We start from the raw sequence: 17,571 nt of genomic DNA, 5'->3' as shown, positions 1-17,571 counted from the left end.
AGTGTTCTCGAACCAGGGGAGCCACAACAGAAGACAAGCATTGGCCGCGCGGCCGGGCCGCAAAGGAATAATAAAAAAAAAAATCAAGTATGGATGAATAAAAACGAGTTAGTGAGGATTGGAGGTGAGTGTGACAAAATTCTGCAACTTGTTCCGCCTCGGTGAGGTATATGGGCACTGAAACAGCAACTGGCTCAGCCCTACTGGGGAATTGGTGTTGAGCGGCGGTATCACTCCGGAGAGTCTGCGTGGTGACTGCGTTGGTCAGTTTCAGAATCAGGAGAGCCAGAGTCAGCACAGTCTGCAAGGGATCGACGTGTCTAGAGGCAAAGCATAGCGGATGTAGCATTGCAGCTAGCAGGAGTCCAGCAAGTCGAGTGTTTTCAAGCCGAGTGTCCCTAGAGAGATGGCAACACAGCAACAGCATTTAAGGAGCAAGGCTACTGTAAACAAGCACGGTAGGCTTTCACTTTCGTCCAGGAATAAACCAAGCTCTCGGCATTGCGCGGAGGGGGGGGGGGGGGGGGGAGTGCATTCCTTTGAAGTCGCAGACAAATGGTGTATGGAGTGCGATGTGGCTGGTGATGTGCACACGCCTGGCTCACATGAACTGTGTCTAATCCGCAGTTTAGGGAGACTTTTCGTAAGCTTTACTAGAATGTCGCAGAACAATGCTTACGCATTGCTTCAGCGAGACCTAAAAAGCTTGTGTGCTGTACCATTCTCACAGGGCAGCAGGGTAATTACTCGAACCTGGGTAATACCTTAGTAAGGGGGGGGGCAGCCTTCTGCTTCTAAAGTGTTAACAGAGGCAGATTCTCCTCTCTCCCAAATGAAGGTACACAATTAGTACCCCTGCCAAATTCACAGCACAGTGCATGGCACTGTCACCTTTTTTATTTTTATTAAATGGCAGTAGGTACAGATTGACATTAAAATAAATACTGAATGGGCCTCAATCTGTTTATTTACATAAACCCCAAATAGCACAGGTAAACACTCCACTCAAAGATATTCTAGTTAACGACTGATGCACGCGACTCTCAAGAGTACTTATACATCAAGCATTGCAAGAATGCTCTTAGTCAGAGCAGGAAAGAGAAAACATCATTTTGGTACTATACGTTTCTAGCCTTTTTTTTTTCTTTACAAATGCTAACGCCGAAAAGTCTTTATATATCAGGTCCTAAGGTGGTAAAAGCATTGTGATTTGCCAACCAACAGGCAAAGGACAATCAGAATATCATTGATGCTAGAATGGTATGATGCATATGTCAAAGCGATTGAAGAGCTCTGGCTGAAGAAAAGTAGGTTTTTAGCCCCTTTATCATTTAGTTTCTGCAAAATTTACAATCACATTCCATGAGTAGTAGATGGAACGCTGCACAGAAGATTATCACCACCATCGGGACCGTAATCAAAAAACAGTGACCTGGAATAATGCCTACACATATATTTTATCATATGAATGTTCCAGAGAGACTAAAAGCAGTAGCGGTTGCTTGGATATATTTAACGGAACCAAGGTCTTTTAAACAGATGATGCAACCTGGCTCGGTTAAGATAGCGCACCTTTAACTAAATCAGAAGGCCAAACAGGTCCACCAAGTCCACCTTTACAACTACAGTTACTGGTGGCATCTATGCTGTTTGTGAACCTGGTGACCCAGTGTACAAGTCTAAGATTTAAAAGATTTATAGGCTTTTATGAGAGGGGAACCACTCCAATAACGAGGCAGATTCTGCAAAAGACAGGTGCAGCTCACTCGCTACCGTAGAGAAAAGCATTATCCCAAGAAGAGAACTTGCGTACATCATTTTAAATTCCTTCAATATTTACAAAGGCAATGTTTCGTTTTAAAAGAAAACCTGACATGGACTCTCACCTCATTAGTCAATGTGTGCACAGGTAAAAAGTATTCTCTACCAGTTTAATCTTTTTAAAGTAACATAAACTTACACCCATCTCTGGTCTTCTCTATCTGTTCACGGAGAAACCGATCCTTTTGAAGGTTGACATCCCCAAACCAGAATTCCACTTGCTTCACCACATCTGCAAGCACTTGTTTCACCCTCGACCTTTTTTTCTTTTCTCGCTCTTTAATTTGTTCACTACTTTCCTCTTCCTTGACTTTACTTCTTACAGTCTCGGTCTCCGACCCAGTCATCTTGGCACCTGAAAAGTAACAATTCTTTTATTAACTATCAGTATTTCAGAATCAACTTTGCAAAATAACAAATATAAAAGCTAGATACTTAAAACCAAAACAATAACCTTCTAGTACACAGTAAGAACTTATTTGTACTTGTTTATTTGGACTTATATGCATTCGTTAGAAAATAAATTGTAAAGTAAAGCTAATTACCACAGTAACTAGTAATCCTGGTCCATGTCAAGAGTTGGATGCATGGGGGAAATCGACAAGCTTAAATATGATTAGTATTTTAAATTGCAGCTGAAAAGGCACTCTAAATAACGGCGACAAAGCAATATTAAGCCAGTGCAAAATACTTTTAAGTGCATGCCCTCAAACCTTTTTTGGAGTCAGTTCTGGAAATCTTCATCAATGCATAAAAGGTAAGCTTAACTATTATGGTGCAGAGGCATATCACTATAGCCAGGGACCACACATTTTAATTACTCCTTAATCTTCTTTATTTATGGTGACCCTTTCCAAAAGTCACACTGTGAAACAGATTATGGAAAAAAGTTAGTACAACTATCACCAGCAGGAGAACACCAGAAAACATCTACGGTCAAGTTCTGAATACAGGATCTGTTCCTGTAGGTGGAGCTTCAGTTTTTTTTTGTTTAATATATATTTTTATTAATAGAAGAAAAACAAGAGGAAATAGTACACATATCGGGTATCATACAATAGAGTACATTACAACGGTGAGTAGGCGAATAAACCAATGAGGTACAAATCAATGCACGGAGTATGAGACGTCAACATTAGCAGGTATGTGACAGAAGAAAAACAGCACGATCAGCAACCTCGTTAAGCTGAGGCCTTCAAGGCCTGTCCACCCACAAATCAGGATAATTAAGACCAGAGTAGACACCCAGATATGAGAAAAAGATCGACTCAGGATAAGCAACCCACCTCTCGTATAAGAAAGAAAGGAAAGAAAATGGCCATAGAACTAAATAAAGAGAAAACAAAAAACCCCACCATTCCCCCCACCCTGCACCCCTGCAATGGCTACGGCCTGACCCCACTAGCAGCGTGCCTGTCGCCCAACTAACTAATACCTAAAAGAAGGAAAAGAGTGGAGGAGTAGACGTCATACAGGCTCCCGGTCTCCCCTACCCCCGCCCAAGCAAACGACCCCTAAATATAGTCAAAACATTGTAAAAGCAGCAATTACAAGCCAAACAAACCGGGGAAGTTTATAAAAACCGCCCGACTCCCGCATCGTTATAGGCTGCAAGTCCCGTATCCAATGAAGCCTTTATATCAAACCCAGACAATCAAACTCATCCTTGGCCCTTCCCATCTTTCGTGCAAGCTCTCTCCGCTCGAACCGCCATCTCGACAGGAGAATCAAAACGTTCAAGAAAGTCAAAACCAGTACAGTAGGATCGAATCCAAAGTTTTAGTACTCGAAGTCCACAAATCAAACGGAGATATCCGCCCACCGACAGTAAGTCTCGAGAACGTCGTTGAACCAACTGGGAGGAAAAAAATGAGAAATCAATCCGATAGGCACGGAGGACGTTATCCAGGAGTATAAGATCAGCTGTGTCCATCTTGGCCGGTATCGCCATTGAGTATGATGAGTTTTTGGTAGTTCCGAGCTCGCAAGCTGTTGTTCGGGAGCTGACAAAAGACACCAGACCTGGTTTCCGCCCGGGCCCTCTGTCTCAAGCAAGACCTGCTTCGCGGGTAATACAACGTGTTTCGAATCTGGCAAAGGGTCGGAGTCCGGTCTCAAACACATAGTCTCAGCTGTTACGACCATTTTGTGGATGATGGCGGTGACTTGCGAATGAAGCACCCCAATGGCAGCCATTACGGTCTGCAGCGACGGCGTACATTCCGCCCGCTCCATCTCCTCTCGCGAAGCGACAGATCAGATCTTTAACAGGAGGGCAACCAGTCAATCTCGTGATCTCTACACCGTCGCCACCAGCAAGGATCCAAACCCGTCGACCCCGGGGGTCCAGCAGGGTCTTTGGGCAACGGACCCCCGTCCACAGCCACAGGTGCGTCCTGCCGCCGTACCCTTGGCATCAACCGGACCACAGGACCACCATCCAAACCGGTCAGGATATTCTCCACTTTGGGAGACCGGACGCTGCCCAAGTCCCGCGGCCGATGTTGTTCAACTCCAACCTGGACGGGTCAGAAATCGAGGCCCCGGCTCTCACGCTGGGTTAGGCCGAGAATGAAACACGGCGTAGCTTCATCATTCGAGACGATAAAAATATCAGGATTGCACCTTTAGGCTCAGCAACAATTCAGCCACACGGGAGTCTGGTGCAAATTCAGGATCGATATCAGGATTTATCAGCTACTGGCGGAGGTCGGCGGAGCCGGGAGCTTATAGGCTGCGGCCGGGAGCTAGCGGCCATCTTGGTTGCTAGCGTAGCTCCTCCTCCCAGCTTCAGGTTTTTTTTAATTTTTTTTATTGAAACAGTCAAATACACAAATTAACAAAACTCACAAGGTAAAAGTACAATAAAGCATGATCATGAGTCCATATAGGCAGAGCTCTAGTGCACAGTACGATCAGTAGTGCCAGAGACAAAAGAATTAAAATCCCCACCCAGAATCATGAGACCCTCAGGAATCCCCAATATAGCCCTGCCGAGATCAGCGTAGGTCGAGGCCTGTAGGCCCGGAGGGATATACACAGAGAGTATGGACAGTGTCTTCCCCTCCCATCTACCAGTGAGAGCCGCGTAGCGCCCCCTGTCGTCAAACTTCATCAATTTCAAAAGGGAGAGAAGACCGGATAAGAATGCCCGCCCCCTGGAACCAGAAGTAAACCCAGACTGAGCCACCAGCCGGTATCCACGTCTATTCATGGCCTGACATGCGTTACCTATTAAATGCGTTTCCTGCAAAAGGACAATGTCGGGAGAATGGCGTCTAAGGAAACGTAACACAACCCCTCGCTTTATCCTGTCTCCCAACCCATTGACATTCCAGGACAGCAGTCTCAACTCGCCACCCCCATCCCCATCCCCAAGAAGTAGGCAGAGCAACACCCACACAAGACCCACTGACCAGAGCAAAGGAAAAAAACAATACGATGCCTCGTGGATAAAAAGAAACACACACACACACCCCCGCCACCCCCCAACTTGAACCCGTTACAACACCCCCCACCCTGCATCCCTGCGTACGACTCATAAGCCACCCCAACTTGCAGTGTGCCTGTCGCCCCATCATTAAACTAATCTACAGAAAGAACCCAGGAGGAGGAAGAGTCCCCATTCACCCCCCGCCACCCTCGGGCCAATCTAGACTAAAAACAAGAGAACCAATGTCCAGACTCAGCTGAAATAGTAGAAAAGTTCAGACGTCAGGATCCGCAGTGTCACTTTCACTCTGGCGCGCCACCGTCGGCGCCACTGGGGTGCCCAGGTCGATCGTCTCTCTTGGGCAGAGAGTCAAGCCAGTCACCAACATTGTCCGGGCGATCAAAGAAAAACGTACGTTCCCCATATTCGATCCGAAGTCTGGTCGGGAACAACATGGCGTACTTAAGGCCCAAGTCCCGCAGCCGTCTCTTTACTCCCTGAAATCCCAGCCTCTGCCTCTGAACGAGCGATGTAAAGTCGGGATAAAAGGTCACGGAGGCATTTTCGAATTTCACAGGGCCCTTGTCCCGCGAGGCTTGAAGGATAGCGTCTCTATCCCTAAAGTGGAATAGTCTGGCAATGATGGGCCTCGGGGGGGCACCCGGCTTCGCCTTCCCGCCTGGGACTCGATGAGCCCGTTCAACAGCAAAGAATTTGCTAAGTCCGGCAGGAGGGAGATAATTCGTGACCAGATCTTCCACAAGAAGGTCGGTTGCAAGCGTCTCGGGACTCTCAGGGACACCGATAAGGCGTACATTGTTACGACGGGCCCTATTTTCATAATCCTCAAGGCGACGAGCCATCATGTCGTGAGAGGAATGCAGGTTACCGATCTCAGTCTGAGCATCTGTGACATCCGTAATAAGACTGGAAGTCTTCAAATCCAACGACTTGACCCTCTCGTTAGTCTTCGCCAAGTCCGCTCTAATCAACGTGATGTTGACGGCCACCGTGTCGATCTTAGAGGCAAGGGCCTCGTACTGCTGTCCCATGGAGGCCTTCATGCTAGTAATGGCACCGATGGCGTCTTGCAACGATACTTCCGAGGTCGCTGCAGAATCAGCCTTAGGATCGTCAGAAGTGCGGCTAGCACCGCAGGGGGGCCCCTTTAACTGAGAGTAATGATCCATAATGTTCGTCTGGGTCTGTCCCCCACGGAGAGGTGTCTTGATCTTGCGCCTCTCAGTATCAGGTCTGGTGGCCATATTGGAGAAGGGACCCCGGAGGGTCCCGCGTGACCTGGTAAAAATGGCCGGGTGTAGAGTGGCCAGGCAGACAACGAAACTGGATCAAATTGGCAGAGACGCCAAGAGAGCTGGAGATAAGGCACTCAGTAGGGACAGCACAGAGCAGTATAGAAACACCAGGCCGGCCGAGGATCGATCAGGGCAGCGCTTCCATCAATCCGAGCCGGGAGTAGAAAACGAAACTGAAAGTTAAACTGGGGTCGATCGAAAGGAGACCCCTTCAGCCGTTGTTGTTAAACTACTCCCCGGCCTGCCGAGCAACCGGAGCCCCGGTCCATCTCAGGGCGGGCCGCAAAAGTTCGAGGCGATGTAAAAGTGGATCCCAACGTCCGAATTCAATTCTTCAAAGAATGTTGAGATCAGCGAGGGTTTGCGAGCAAAAGCCCATCTTCAAAATCCGGATGTAGACAGGATATTTGCGAAGGGCGGCGCGGGTCCGGGGAGCTCTGTGCTCACGCGACCACCTAGGAAGCCCGCGAAGCTCCTCCCCCAGCTTCAGGTTTTTTAATGTTGGATTAAAGTTACCTATTGGAGGTTGTAAGCAGTAGTAACCAAGTCTTCAACCTCTGGCTACGTAGAACAGACGGTTGCATTAAGGATTGGACCCTGACGGAGTAATAGTAGCCAAACTAGCTGTGAGGCAATTGTATAGGAAACATCAGCCAGAATAGATGGTGCAGACATGATATATTGGCTTAAATTCAAGGAGGGAAAATGTGTGAATTTCTACAATGGAATAGAAAGAAGATAATACCTTCTGGAATGAAGAATTACTTCCCAAATGCATCATGAACTTAAGAGAGCCCCCATCCCTACCAAGGACACAATATTATGATTTTCCCAGACAATACCAGATAAGTACAGTCCCAACGGCAATCCTACACAGAGGTCAAACAGAAACTGTGTGCACTCAATCTCCAATAAAGACTGAGTTTCCCTGCTTGCCTCTGGGTAATTTTCCAGGACAAACCCCACTTCTTTGAATCACCGGAGTCGGCCTGGACCTGGCTGACTAAGGAACGCCCTCTTGGGTCCCGAGTGGCGGCCTCTCCTCCAAAACTACGGTCCAGTGCCACGCTGCCTGCAAGCCCCATGTCCTGGAGGCAGCGCACGCGCTCCCGCAGAGGCCGAGGCACCCGGAGAGGTCTATCTTCCTCGCATGCTGCTGCCAGCCATGACCCTGGAATACTGCATGGATCGTCAGCCAGTGTGACCCACAACAAGGCCAATCTGCTGAGAGATCAACTGCCGAGGGAGGTCCTCCCACGCCTATGTGCAAAGAGACTGACAGAATGGGCGGAACACCTGGGCATATGCGACGTTTGAGGGACATGGAACCCCAGAACACCCCAATATACTCACACCTCCACGGCGCACCAGACACATGCAAATATTGACCTGATCTTCATGTCCACCCCTGAGTGCCGAAGTGTCTCCGACATTAGCATCCTCCCCGGGGTATCTCAGACCACTCACCACTTCTCCTCATCCTAGGACACCCCTCTGGCACACTGCGCCCCATCTGGAGGATGAAAGCCTGGTTCCTTCAGGACAGCAAATTCCGGAAGGCGGTCAGAGATGAACTTCAACAATACTTCCTCACTGACCTAAACACAGTCCCTTCTGCGGGCACTCTCTGGGAGGCCGGCAAGGTCACCATCTGTGGCTTCGCTAAAGGGCAGCTTAAGGTCAAGCAATTGGCCCAGGATAGCTAGCTGACCCATCCTCCTCAAAGCCTAATCAACCCGCTTCTGAAATTACATCCATCTGTTCATATATTGAGCAATCATGTTACTCATCCATCCACCTTTACGTCCATTCATCCATCGACCATTCACTTCACATGTAGATCTATCATTCTTCGGAGGTCAATAAAATGAGTACCAGTGAGTTGGGTAGCAATAAACATCTGTTATTCAGTGCCAACATGCCCACAGGTGAACATGCAATTTACATATACACGTTATGTTAATGTTATCTGTCTGCTAATCTACCTTTGCAACACTATTTGTCGATCTAGCTTTGCAACTCTGTTGTCGCAATTCTGTCTGTCTGTGCAAGCTTCTCTGTCTGTGCAAGTCTCTCTGTGTAAGCCTCTGTTGGTCTGCTAAGTCTCTCGTTCCGGTCTGTCTGTGCACGCCTGCCTGTCTGTGCAAGCCTGTTGTCTATTTGAAACACCTTTCTGTCTGAGCAAGCATATCTGTCTATGCCTGCCTGTCTGTCTATGCCTGCCTGTCTGCCAGTGTTTCGAAGAATGTTTTATGAAAATATTACAAAAAAGCATAAGCAAAGGCAAGAGGCTGGCAGCCGAAGGCAAACCAATTGACTTTTGAGGTCGAGCCTGGGAAGCGCATGCGCTGCTGCGGGGCATGCAGTAGTGAAGTATGGACTTGAAGCCTTGCACACTTTCCGCCCATATAAGTAATTGGCTTGTGTCATTGTCCTTCGTAAATGCTGGCTTTCGATTCATTATTAGGCTAATTAGTCCCTCCTTGGTAACACCTTGTCTGCATTTGTTACCTCACAAAACAACAGGACTTTTTACTTCTCTTGTCACACGATCTTCTTGGCGCAAAGCACTATTTTATTTAATGATTTGTCCTAATTCGATCCACTACCTCGCAGCACGCTTTTATTTGATTTACTAATGGCGGCCAGCGTTAACTGTAGACGGAGCGATTATTCGTTTATTTATTTAATTATAGCAGCGAGGTCCACTTCAACTATAGCGGCCGCGCTTACTTATTTTTTTGTTGTTTTGTTAACTAGCGCCCATGCGGTGCTTTCACATTCATAGAGGCCACAGGTATTGGGTTATCACACTTTGGCCACTGGTTGATTTCCCTTTGAGTAAGGAAGAATACAAAAAAGAGATGGATATAACACTTAAATTGATCTAAGCCACTAGTAATTGCTAGAGCTGTATCCCAGTCCATCATTGTTCTGCAGAACATGCTACCTCTCTCTGAACTCAGCTATGTGCAAATCTGTCTGGACCCTGTTCCAATGGGAACAGTCCAGCCCGAACTGCCAGGTCCGGTCCTCCCTAAAACAGAACACAAGCAACTGGGGACTGTTTCGCCCTGATTAGGGCTCATTGCCAGGTACAGCTTTCATGAGGGCACATCCACATGCAAACAGACCTCTCCAGCGTCATTGACTAATATAGAAATGTATGCTTTTTTGCAACCAAAAACTATTTCTGGCTTTAGCCAATTATTATTTTATAGATTGACTGCCTGGCTGCTTTCCCAACAATGCGTTTATGCACAAACTATGACAGAACAAAATAAGACTTGCCAAAGACACCACCACACCTATTTGCCTTGTCAGTGCTTGTTAAATTATGAATCTGTGCTTCCGTACCTGGACACCCTAGACTTTTTCTCTTCTTACACTTGCGACCTGAAAATAGACTCAATAACCCGGTTACTTCACACATACTTCATTAACTGTCAGTGAATCTTTAAAAATTACTCCATCCTTCCAGCAGAAACACAAGCACAGAGGCACTTCATTTGTGACTCGGCCATTACCCCACTTCTCATCTGGTCTTCGTGCTCTATAAACAGCGCCACCCAAGAACATTGTTCTATGACAATAGCTGTAGAAGTGATCCACCTGTGAGTAATCTGGAGATGGCACAGGTAGGACATTAAGCAAGTGCTATCCTGAAAGCCGATATGGGAAGCCCATGACCTGCTAATTTTCTAGTCCATCTACTGATGCCAACATTCTTGACATCACAAGAACCAGCTTATTTAGCTCGTGTTATCAGGGCAGAGCAACTGAGGGTGTGGAATCCTATAAAATCTCTACTTGTCTAAATGACAAGATGCTTCAGAAATCTACTTGGCAGGTCAAAAATACATTTGCTCGATGTGGAGCCATGCAGTGAGGCGACGGTTTATGGCAATACCCTTTTATATCAAAGATCTGAAAATATGTTCTCTAATTATGCCATGGCTCATTTTATGTCAGGGATTGTGATCTACCTAGGGTCTGATTATGCCACCTTTCTGATTATACCAGACTCTGAACATACCAGTGATTTTCTGCGCCCGCCACCAGGGATGGTTCCTGTACCCCCCGCCGGTACGACCCTAGCACTCTTCACACACGCAACCACGGATGCAAAAACTGCCAGCTCTCGACGCCGAGCAACACCCAAGGCCCGATCTCCGGCAAACACTGCCGCCACACCTTCACCCACCTCCAGACCCAGGCAGCTGCCCCCAACACGTCGCTACCGCACACGACATACTGAGCCGCATCCTCCTCAACGTATGCTCCCTGCACAGACATGCCGTAGAAATCTGGGACCTCCTCACCACTCACGAGCCCGACGCCGCCTAACTCACAGAGACCTGTACCAACGCCAGCTCCGCACTCAGCATCCCAACCGCCATCACAGACAAATACAAGATACTGAGGAAAGACGGCCCAAACTGTTCATAAGGAGGCCTCGCCATCATCCACAAGAGCACCCTCTGACTCACAACCACCAACTCGGACAACGCCTCGCTCCCCCCATAGAACACATCCACTTCCAGATCCAGCCCAACCCCAGAACAACGGAACACTTGCCTACAGACCTCCTGGACCCCGTACACTCTTCACCAACATCATCGCAGACCACATCGCACCCCATGCCCTCACTTTGACGGACTACATACTTCTCAGAGGCCTGAACTTCCACCTGGACAACCACAGCGATCCCAACACCCCACCCTCCTGGAAAACCTCACCACAATAGAGTTGGAGCAACTTGTCTCCACCTCCACTCACACAGCAGGACACACACTCGACCCCATCTTCGCTGGAGGAAACAACATTCGCTTCAGCCACACCATAGAACTGCTCTGGACAGACCACCACTGCATCCACTTCTCCCTCATGAAACCCACCGCTCACAAGTGCACAATCTGCCCCCCAAGCAGATGCTGGAACATAGTCTCAGAGGAACACCTCACCTCCGCCCTCACCTGCACTCCCCACTACTACGACAGACACCAACACAGTGGCAAGCAACCTCCACCAATGAATCGCCAACTTCGCCAACACCCTCGCCCCCCCTCCAGAACACCACAAGACGTCACAACAAGAAAGCCAACTGGTTCACAATGGATCTCTGCGAATCCAAGCACTCCTGCTGACGACTGTAAAAGAAGTGGAGAAACAGCAAAACCCAGGAAGCACACAAAGCGGCCATCACAGCACATCACCAACTCATCAAATCAACAAAGAAAAACTTCATCCAAAATAGAATCCTCTCCAGCACCCACAACTCCAAGGAACTCTTCGCCATCATACAGGAATTCGCCAAACCCTACAGCGAAACAATCAATGTCTCTCCCTCCCAAGACCTCTGCAACAAACGCCACTCCATCTTTCATCTCAAGATCAAGATGTTCTACAACAACTTTGATGAAAAAAAAAACAAGATATTGCCTCAACCCCCACTCCACCGACAGCATAGAACAGACCCTTCTCACCTGGAGCCCTCTCACCACAGAAGACACTTTAAAGACAATGAAGAGGATTCACTCCGGAGCACCTACTGACCCCTGCCCGCCGCACATGTTCCACAGGGACGCCACAGCCAATGCACCCAAGCTACACCAAACTATCAACTGCTCCCTCAAGACCGCCAAATTCCCCGATTGGAAACACACCGAAGTCACCCCCCTCCTAAAGAAGCCCTCCGCAGACCCGATGAATCTCAAGAACGTCAGGCCCACCTCTCTGCTCCCCTACGCTGCCAAAGTCATCAAAAAGGCCGTCAACACCTAGCTAGCACACTTTATAGAAACCAACAGCATCCTAGACACCTCTCAATCCGGATTCTATAGCACCAAGACCGCCCTTATTGCTGCCACCGACTACATCCGTGCCCTCCTCGACCAAGGCCACACGGCAGCCCTCATCCTCCTGGACTTATCAGCTGCCTTTGACACCATCTCCCACCGCACACAAGCCACCAGGCTGCACGTTGCCGGCATCCAAGGAATAGCATCAGACTGGATACAATCTTTCTTCTCAGGCAGAACCAGAGAATAAGACTCCTGCCCTTCCTCTCAGAACCGACAGAGAGCAGATTAAGAGTACCCCAAAGATCCTCCCTCAGCACCACACTCTTCAATGTCTACATGGCCCCCTCGCCACCATTGTTAGAAACTATGGACTCAACATTGTCTCCTACACCGATGACACCCAGTTCATCCTCTCCCTCACCAAGGAACCCGATATCACCAGGCACAATTTCCAAGAAGGGATGAAAGCGGTCGTGACCTGGATGAGCAACAGCTGTCTGCAGCTCAATGCGGAAAAAACTGAAGTCCTCAGCCCTCCGCATGGGACAACACCTGGTGGCCTCCCGCCCTCAGAAACACTGCACTGGGCTTGCACTTTCCACCGGAGGTACCATCATCCAGATGTGTGTGACCAAACAGAAAGGAAAGTCACCTTTACAAATCCTTTGCTCAGTGGTAGTCTTTGAGGCGAGTTCAGGGTAGTTTGTTTCTTATAAGTGTTTGTCTAGGGCATCCTAAAGGCATCTGGGTCCAGAGGAGGTGTGTATAGTATCTCGCACCCCCTCTCCCCCCTCCCTCCCCTGATCGAGCACAGTAGGTCCCACCATTTGTCAAAGGAACTTGGGGATGTCGCTTTCCAAAATGCGAGTATTGTCTTGGACCCAATGAGATGATAAAATCCACTAGTAAAGCAGAGTTCCCAGTAATATTAGAGGCGAGGGGGTTAGCGTGGATTCCCAGGGCTATCGTTAAGAAGTCAATTTCTATTGTTGACCCTGAGATTGTCTGTATCAATGATTGTATACTCAACAACAGAGGTTGAGACATTTTGCAGTTAAGGAACATGTTTTGTAGGTCACATGTGCCTTCCTCGCATCTCCAGCTTAAGTTAGAATCTCTTAACCCAAGTTTATGTAGCCTGGAGGTGGTCCAGTAAGTGTTGTGAATTGACGAGAACCTTGACTGTACTAGAGCTGGTGTGATTTTTGCCAAAAAGGGGGACTGCAAATATTACTCGTTGTTTTGTCAGTAAAGTGGGAAAAGAGTCACAGTGTAAGGATGTTGGGTGTGTCCAGGAGTCTGTATACACATCAGGTGGTTTGGCCCTCTCTTCTAAGTTTTCACAGGAATTCCGGTAGGTCGTATGGCGTGGACACTTCCACCTGCTCAATGTGCCTTTCAATTTCAGCAATCTATAGAAGTCTTTGTTTGGGAGACCGAATTTCCACTACACAGATGAGAATGTGGTGGTATTTGCATGTTAGCTCAGGTCATTTACCGAGTTAATACCTTTACTAGCCCATGTTTCTCAGTAGATTGCTTTCCCCTCTAGCTTGATTGCACAGTTATGCCATAGGGAGGCTATGATGCAACCATATGTGCAAGGAGCTCATCGTTTGTCTAGCAATTGGAGAGGCAACAGTGTCTGTTATGATACATCTGGAGTGTTCCAAGAGGAGTTTTGACAGATTGTGCGTTGTGAGGGAAGAGGAGAGAGTAGATTAGTTCAGATTCTATGGGACGCCGTGGGGAAGAACAGATCTCCTGCGATCGGAGCCACCATGCGCCCTGTGAAATCAAAAATGCCTTTTGATACCGGGGGACAATCCGGAAGGTTTATTCCTCCAGAGAGTTTATTCTTCATCATAATTTTAATGGAGATTCTCGGTTTCTTGTCTTTCCCCAGTAAGTCAGAAATGGTTTTATCGATTGATTTAAAGAAGGAGGGGGAGAGATTTACCGGGAGCATACTTGAAGTGAAATTAATCAATGGGTCGATCATCATTGTGATACTGTTTTGCAAAAAAATTATAGTGATATTTTGCAAAAAACGATGTCTGTAAAGTGGAAAAAATACACGTTTCATACAGTTTTAACTATATGCACGCCAACTTTTTGAGTCAAAAGCGGAACACAGATCTCCCACTCAGTTCGACCTGGTACACCATACTCTGTTCCTATTGGATCAGACACACGCACTAGACAGTGAGTTCAACTCCACATTATATGCAGGGCCACAGAAATTATACAATTCTGGGACAGCAGCTTTTTAAAAATTATAATGGATTTCCCACATAATCCATAGCCTCCTGTAGATGAAAAGTTACTACAAATGTTACTGGGTGTTCGTGTGCAGTGGAAGGCGCTTCAAAAAGGTAAACTGGTTGTCTTTCAGTTGCTTATTTCTGTATTTCAACCAAATAGTGAAGTGCAAATTGATTGAGGGTAGAGGCTATAGAAATCCACACTGACAAATAGAGTGTGTCTAAATGTAACGTAATAGTGCAAATAACCAAGGAGCACTCCCCTCTATGCTCCTTACTCAGGATTAAATTCCTTTAACAACATTAAACGCAAAAGGTTTAGCACTTTCAACAGTAATAACAAAACAGTGTCCAAAACAGTGAGCACACAAGAAGATGTTCTGATTCCAGATGTTGGTTTCTTAACAGGATTGTTCTTTATTGTTGTTTTTTTTTAATTCAAAGGACCATAGCCGACGCGTTTCGTCTCAGCGGAACCTTCTTCGGGGCTAATCAAGTCGCAAAGAACATTTTCAAAGATGATGAGTGTTCCAACAGAATGTCATGGTTTCCATGTTCCGACTACTTTTATATAGTATGCACTACCATGATTGCGGCTCGATAACCAACAGCGTGTAGGCTCGTCAGTAGTACTGACGAGCCTACACGCCATCAGTTACCATGATTGCGGCTCGATAACCAACGGCGTGTAGGCTTGTCAGTACTACTGACGAGCCTTCACGCTGTTGGTTATCGAGCCGCAATCATGGTACTGCATCCTACATAAAAGTAGTCGGAACATGGAAACCATGACATTCTGTTGGAACACTCATCTTTGAAAACGTTCTTTGTGACTTGATTAAGCCCTGAAGAAGTCTCTGCAGAGACGAAACGCTTCAGCTAGTGTCTTTTGATTTATTTTTTTTTTAAATCAATAAAGAACAATCCTGTTAAGAAACAAACATCTGGAATCTGAACATCTTCTTGTGTGTTCACTGCTTTGGACACTGTTTTGTTATTACTGTTTGTTATTACTGTTTTGTTATTACTGTTGAAAGTGCTGCACCTTTTGCGTTCAACCAAATAGTATTTGGTTAAAAACTTGGTACGAGTGAAGCAAAATATTTGCCCAGACAGTATTTACCAAGTGTAAAAATGTTTAAATAATGAAATAATACTTTTAAAAAATGTGCTGCATTTTACGGCATACTTTGCCTTTTCATTCCGCCTTATGTAGTCAACCTTGCCGGAGAATTTGGTACTCCCCTGCCGCATTAATCCCATGGTCCAGATTATACTAATTGAAGATAAACACTGGAGGATAGGAACTCCGCGCACACATACGCCTGTCAGACAAATCGTAAGGCTTTAAAGGATGAAACTGGTAGGCTAACAGTCTGAATAACCCAAAACTGCAAAGTGAGCATGGGACATTCTCTCCGTCTCCTACCTACTACGGTGACGGCAGTGAGAGGCAGGCTCCCAAGTACTAATTCTCATCGGTATCCACATGGTACACATGCATTAACACCTCAGATCCATGCACTCTGAGACAAATTAAACACCAATGCACGCCACCAGCATTAACACAGGACCGCCGTTTTAAAGCTCGAACAATATATTATTCCGTAGTAAAAATGCATTTATTGATCTCGTACCTGCCCAGGTCACTGACTCCAAACCGCTCTGGGTAGCAGGCTAAAAGCCTTACTCGCTGCGCGAACAGGTGACGTCACTGGACGACCGTGCTAGCGTCGCTCGGTTGCCATATTGGATAGGAAATACGAGCTTCCTTAGTGTTAGGACAATCGCTGGGTGTCATTTTGGAACGGGAAAAAGAGTAGCTCATAAAATCCATTTTTGTGGGCGCCATCTTGGAGCAGGAAGTGTTTTTAAATGTACTGTAGTGGCGGGACTCGACTGTAAAGCGCGAGCGTGTCCCCCAAACCCCTAACTAAACCTTACCCAAGGCTATTCTGCGGTATGACAGTGCCGTCACTGTGCAAGTCGACCGAGGCTACGGAAGTCTACATTCATAGAGCGTGTTGCCGGAAAGCAATAGGTAAGTTGTCATGTGTAGCATTTGGCATCACGTATAAACGTAACTGTCAGCGGTGGTGTAAACAACACTTGGTATATCCGTTTCCCAGTTTTCCGATATCATCACTTACTCAGGCCTTCATCTTTACTAGTCTTATTCAGGTGCCACTAGCATGTTTTCATTATAGCTACGTGTGCGCGCGGGAAACTTGAATTGCTCCTGCCAGTCTATTATCTGGTCTGTGACATTACGTGCGAGAACTATTTTCAGTGAGCCCACATGGGCGTCACCTGGGGTGCTGCTCACGTTACTTGCTGATAATCTTCATCATAAATTAATTACCAACGTGCCCTTTTCCCAGCCATTACGTTGAAATGATTCGTAGCTTCCAAGCTTTAAGTTGACTTACGTGTGAGATTTTCTTGTTTTGAATGTTCTTGTGTTTAACACTTCACTGCGAGTAGAAGAAAGTTGGTAACTGCATGTAACTAGTTATTTTTCTGCAATTACACATGTTTAAGTTTTGTGGCAGCGGAAGCACCTGGGCCCAATTTGTTAAAATTTATTTATTTACTTTGTCTACCCACACCTATGATTGAGGCATTGGCCCTCCAATGGACCTTTCTCATCGCTCTGCCTCACCGCACTGAGGAACTAGGGTGACTATGGGTACTGGAGTAGCATGCTACACGCCGAAAAGCGCTTTGACCCCTCATCTGGGTAGTAAGAGATCATATAAATGCAACTACAAAACAATTCTCATGTTGGCTACCCAATAAGGACCATTTAAATGGGTAGCCAACTCACAGGTTGGAAATCAAATTCAAAACTACTACTTTAATACCATGTCATCAATGCAGACGTTGAGTCTATTAAATCAATCACAATAGTTTTTTGTATAACAGAAATGCTG

General features: G+C 46.8%; 2 protein-coding genes across 4 annotated transcripts in view; one reads left to right on the top strand and one right to left on the bottom strand.

Annotated features, from left to right (window-relative positions):
- LARP7 (La ribonucleoprotein 7, transcriptional regulator) overlaps positions 1 to 16,403 on the bottom strand; it is a 118,663-nt gene extending 102,260 nt beyond the window's left edge. For both annotated transcript variants that reach the window (XM_078676731.1, XM_078676732.1), the window contains exons 1-2: positions 16,276 to 16,403; positions 1,961 to 2,176 (exon numbers count right to left, since the gene is read on the bottom strand). In XM_078676731.1, the coding sequence (XP_078532857.1) occupies positions 1,961 to 2,168 (208 nt within the window). In that variant the 5' untranslated portion in view covers positions 2,169 to 2,176; positions 16,276 to 16,403. The remainder of the gene's footprint in view (positions 1 to 1,960; positions 2,177 to 16,275) is intronic.
- A 99-nt stretch (positions 16,404 to 16,502) lies between these two features.
- The window catches only part of ZGRF1 (zinc finger GRF-type containing 1), an 829,426-nt gene continuing 828,357 nt past the window's right edge, over positions 16,503 to 17,571 (top strand). For both annotated transcript variants that reach the window (XM_078676730.1, XM_078676729.1), the window contains exon 1: positions 16,503 to 16,679. The gene's annotated coding sequence lies outside the window, so the exon portion shown is untranslated. The remainder of the gene's footprint in view (positions 16,680 to 17,571) is intronic.

The sequence above is a fragment of the Lissotriton helveticus genome, chromosome 2_1 (genome assembly GCF_964261635.1).
Source record: "Lissotriton helveticus chromosome 2_1, aLisHel1.1, whole genome shotgun sequence".
Taxonomy (NCBI): domain Eukaryota; kingdom Metazoa; phylum Chordata; class Amphibia; order Caudata; family Salamandridae; genus Lissotriton; species Lissotriton helveticus.
Note: the sequence above shows the minus strand (reverse complement) of the source record. Positions and strands in the feature narration are given on the sequence as shown.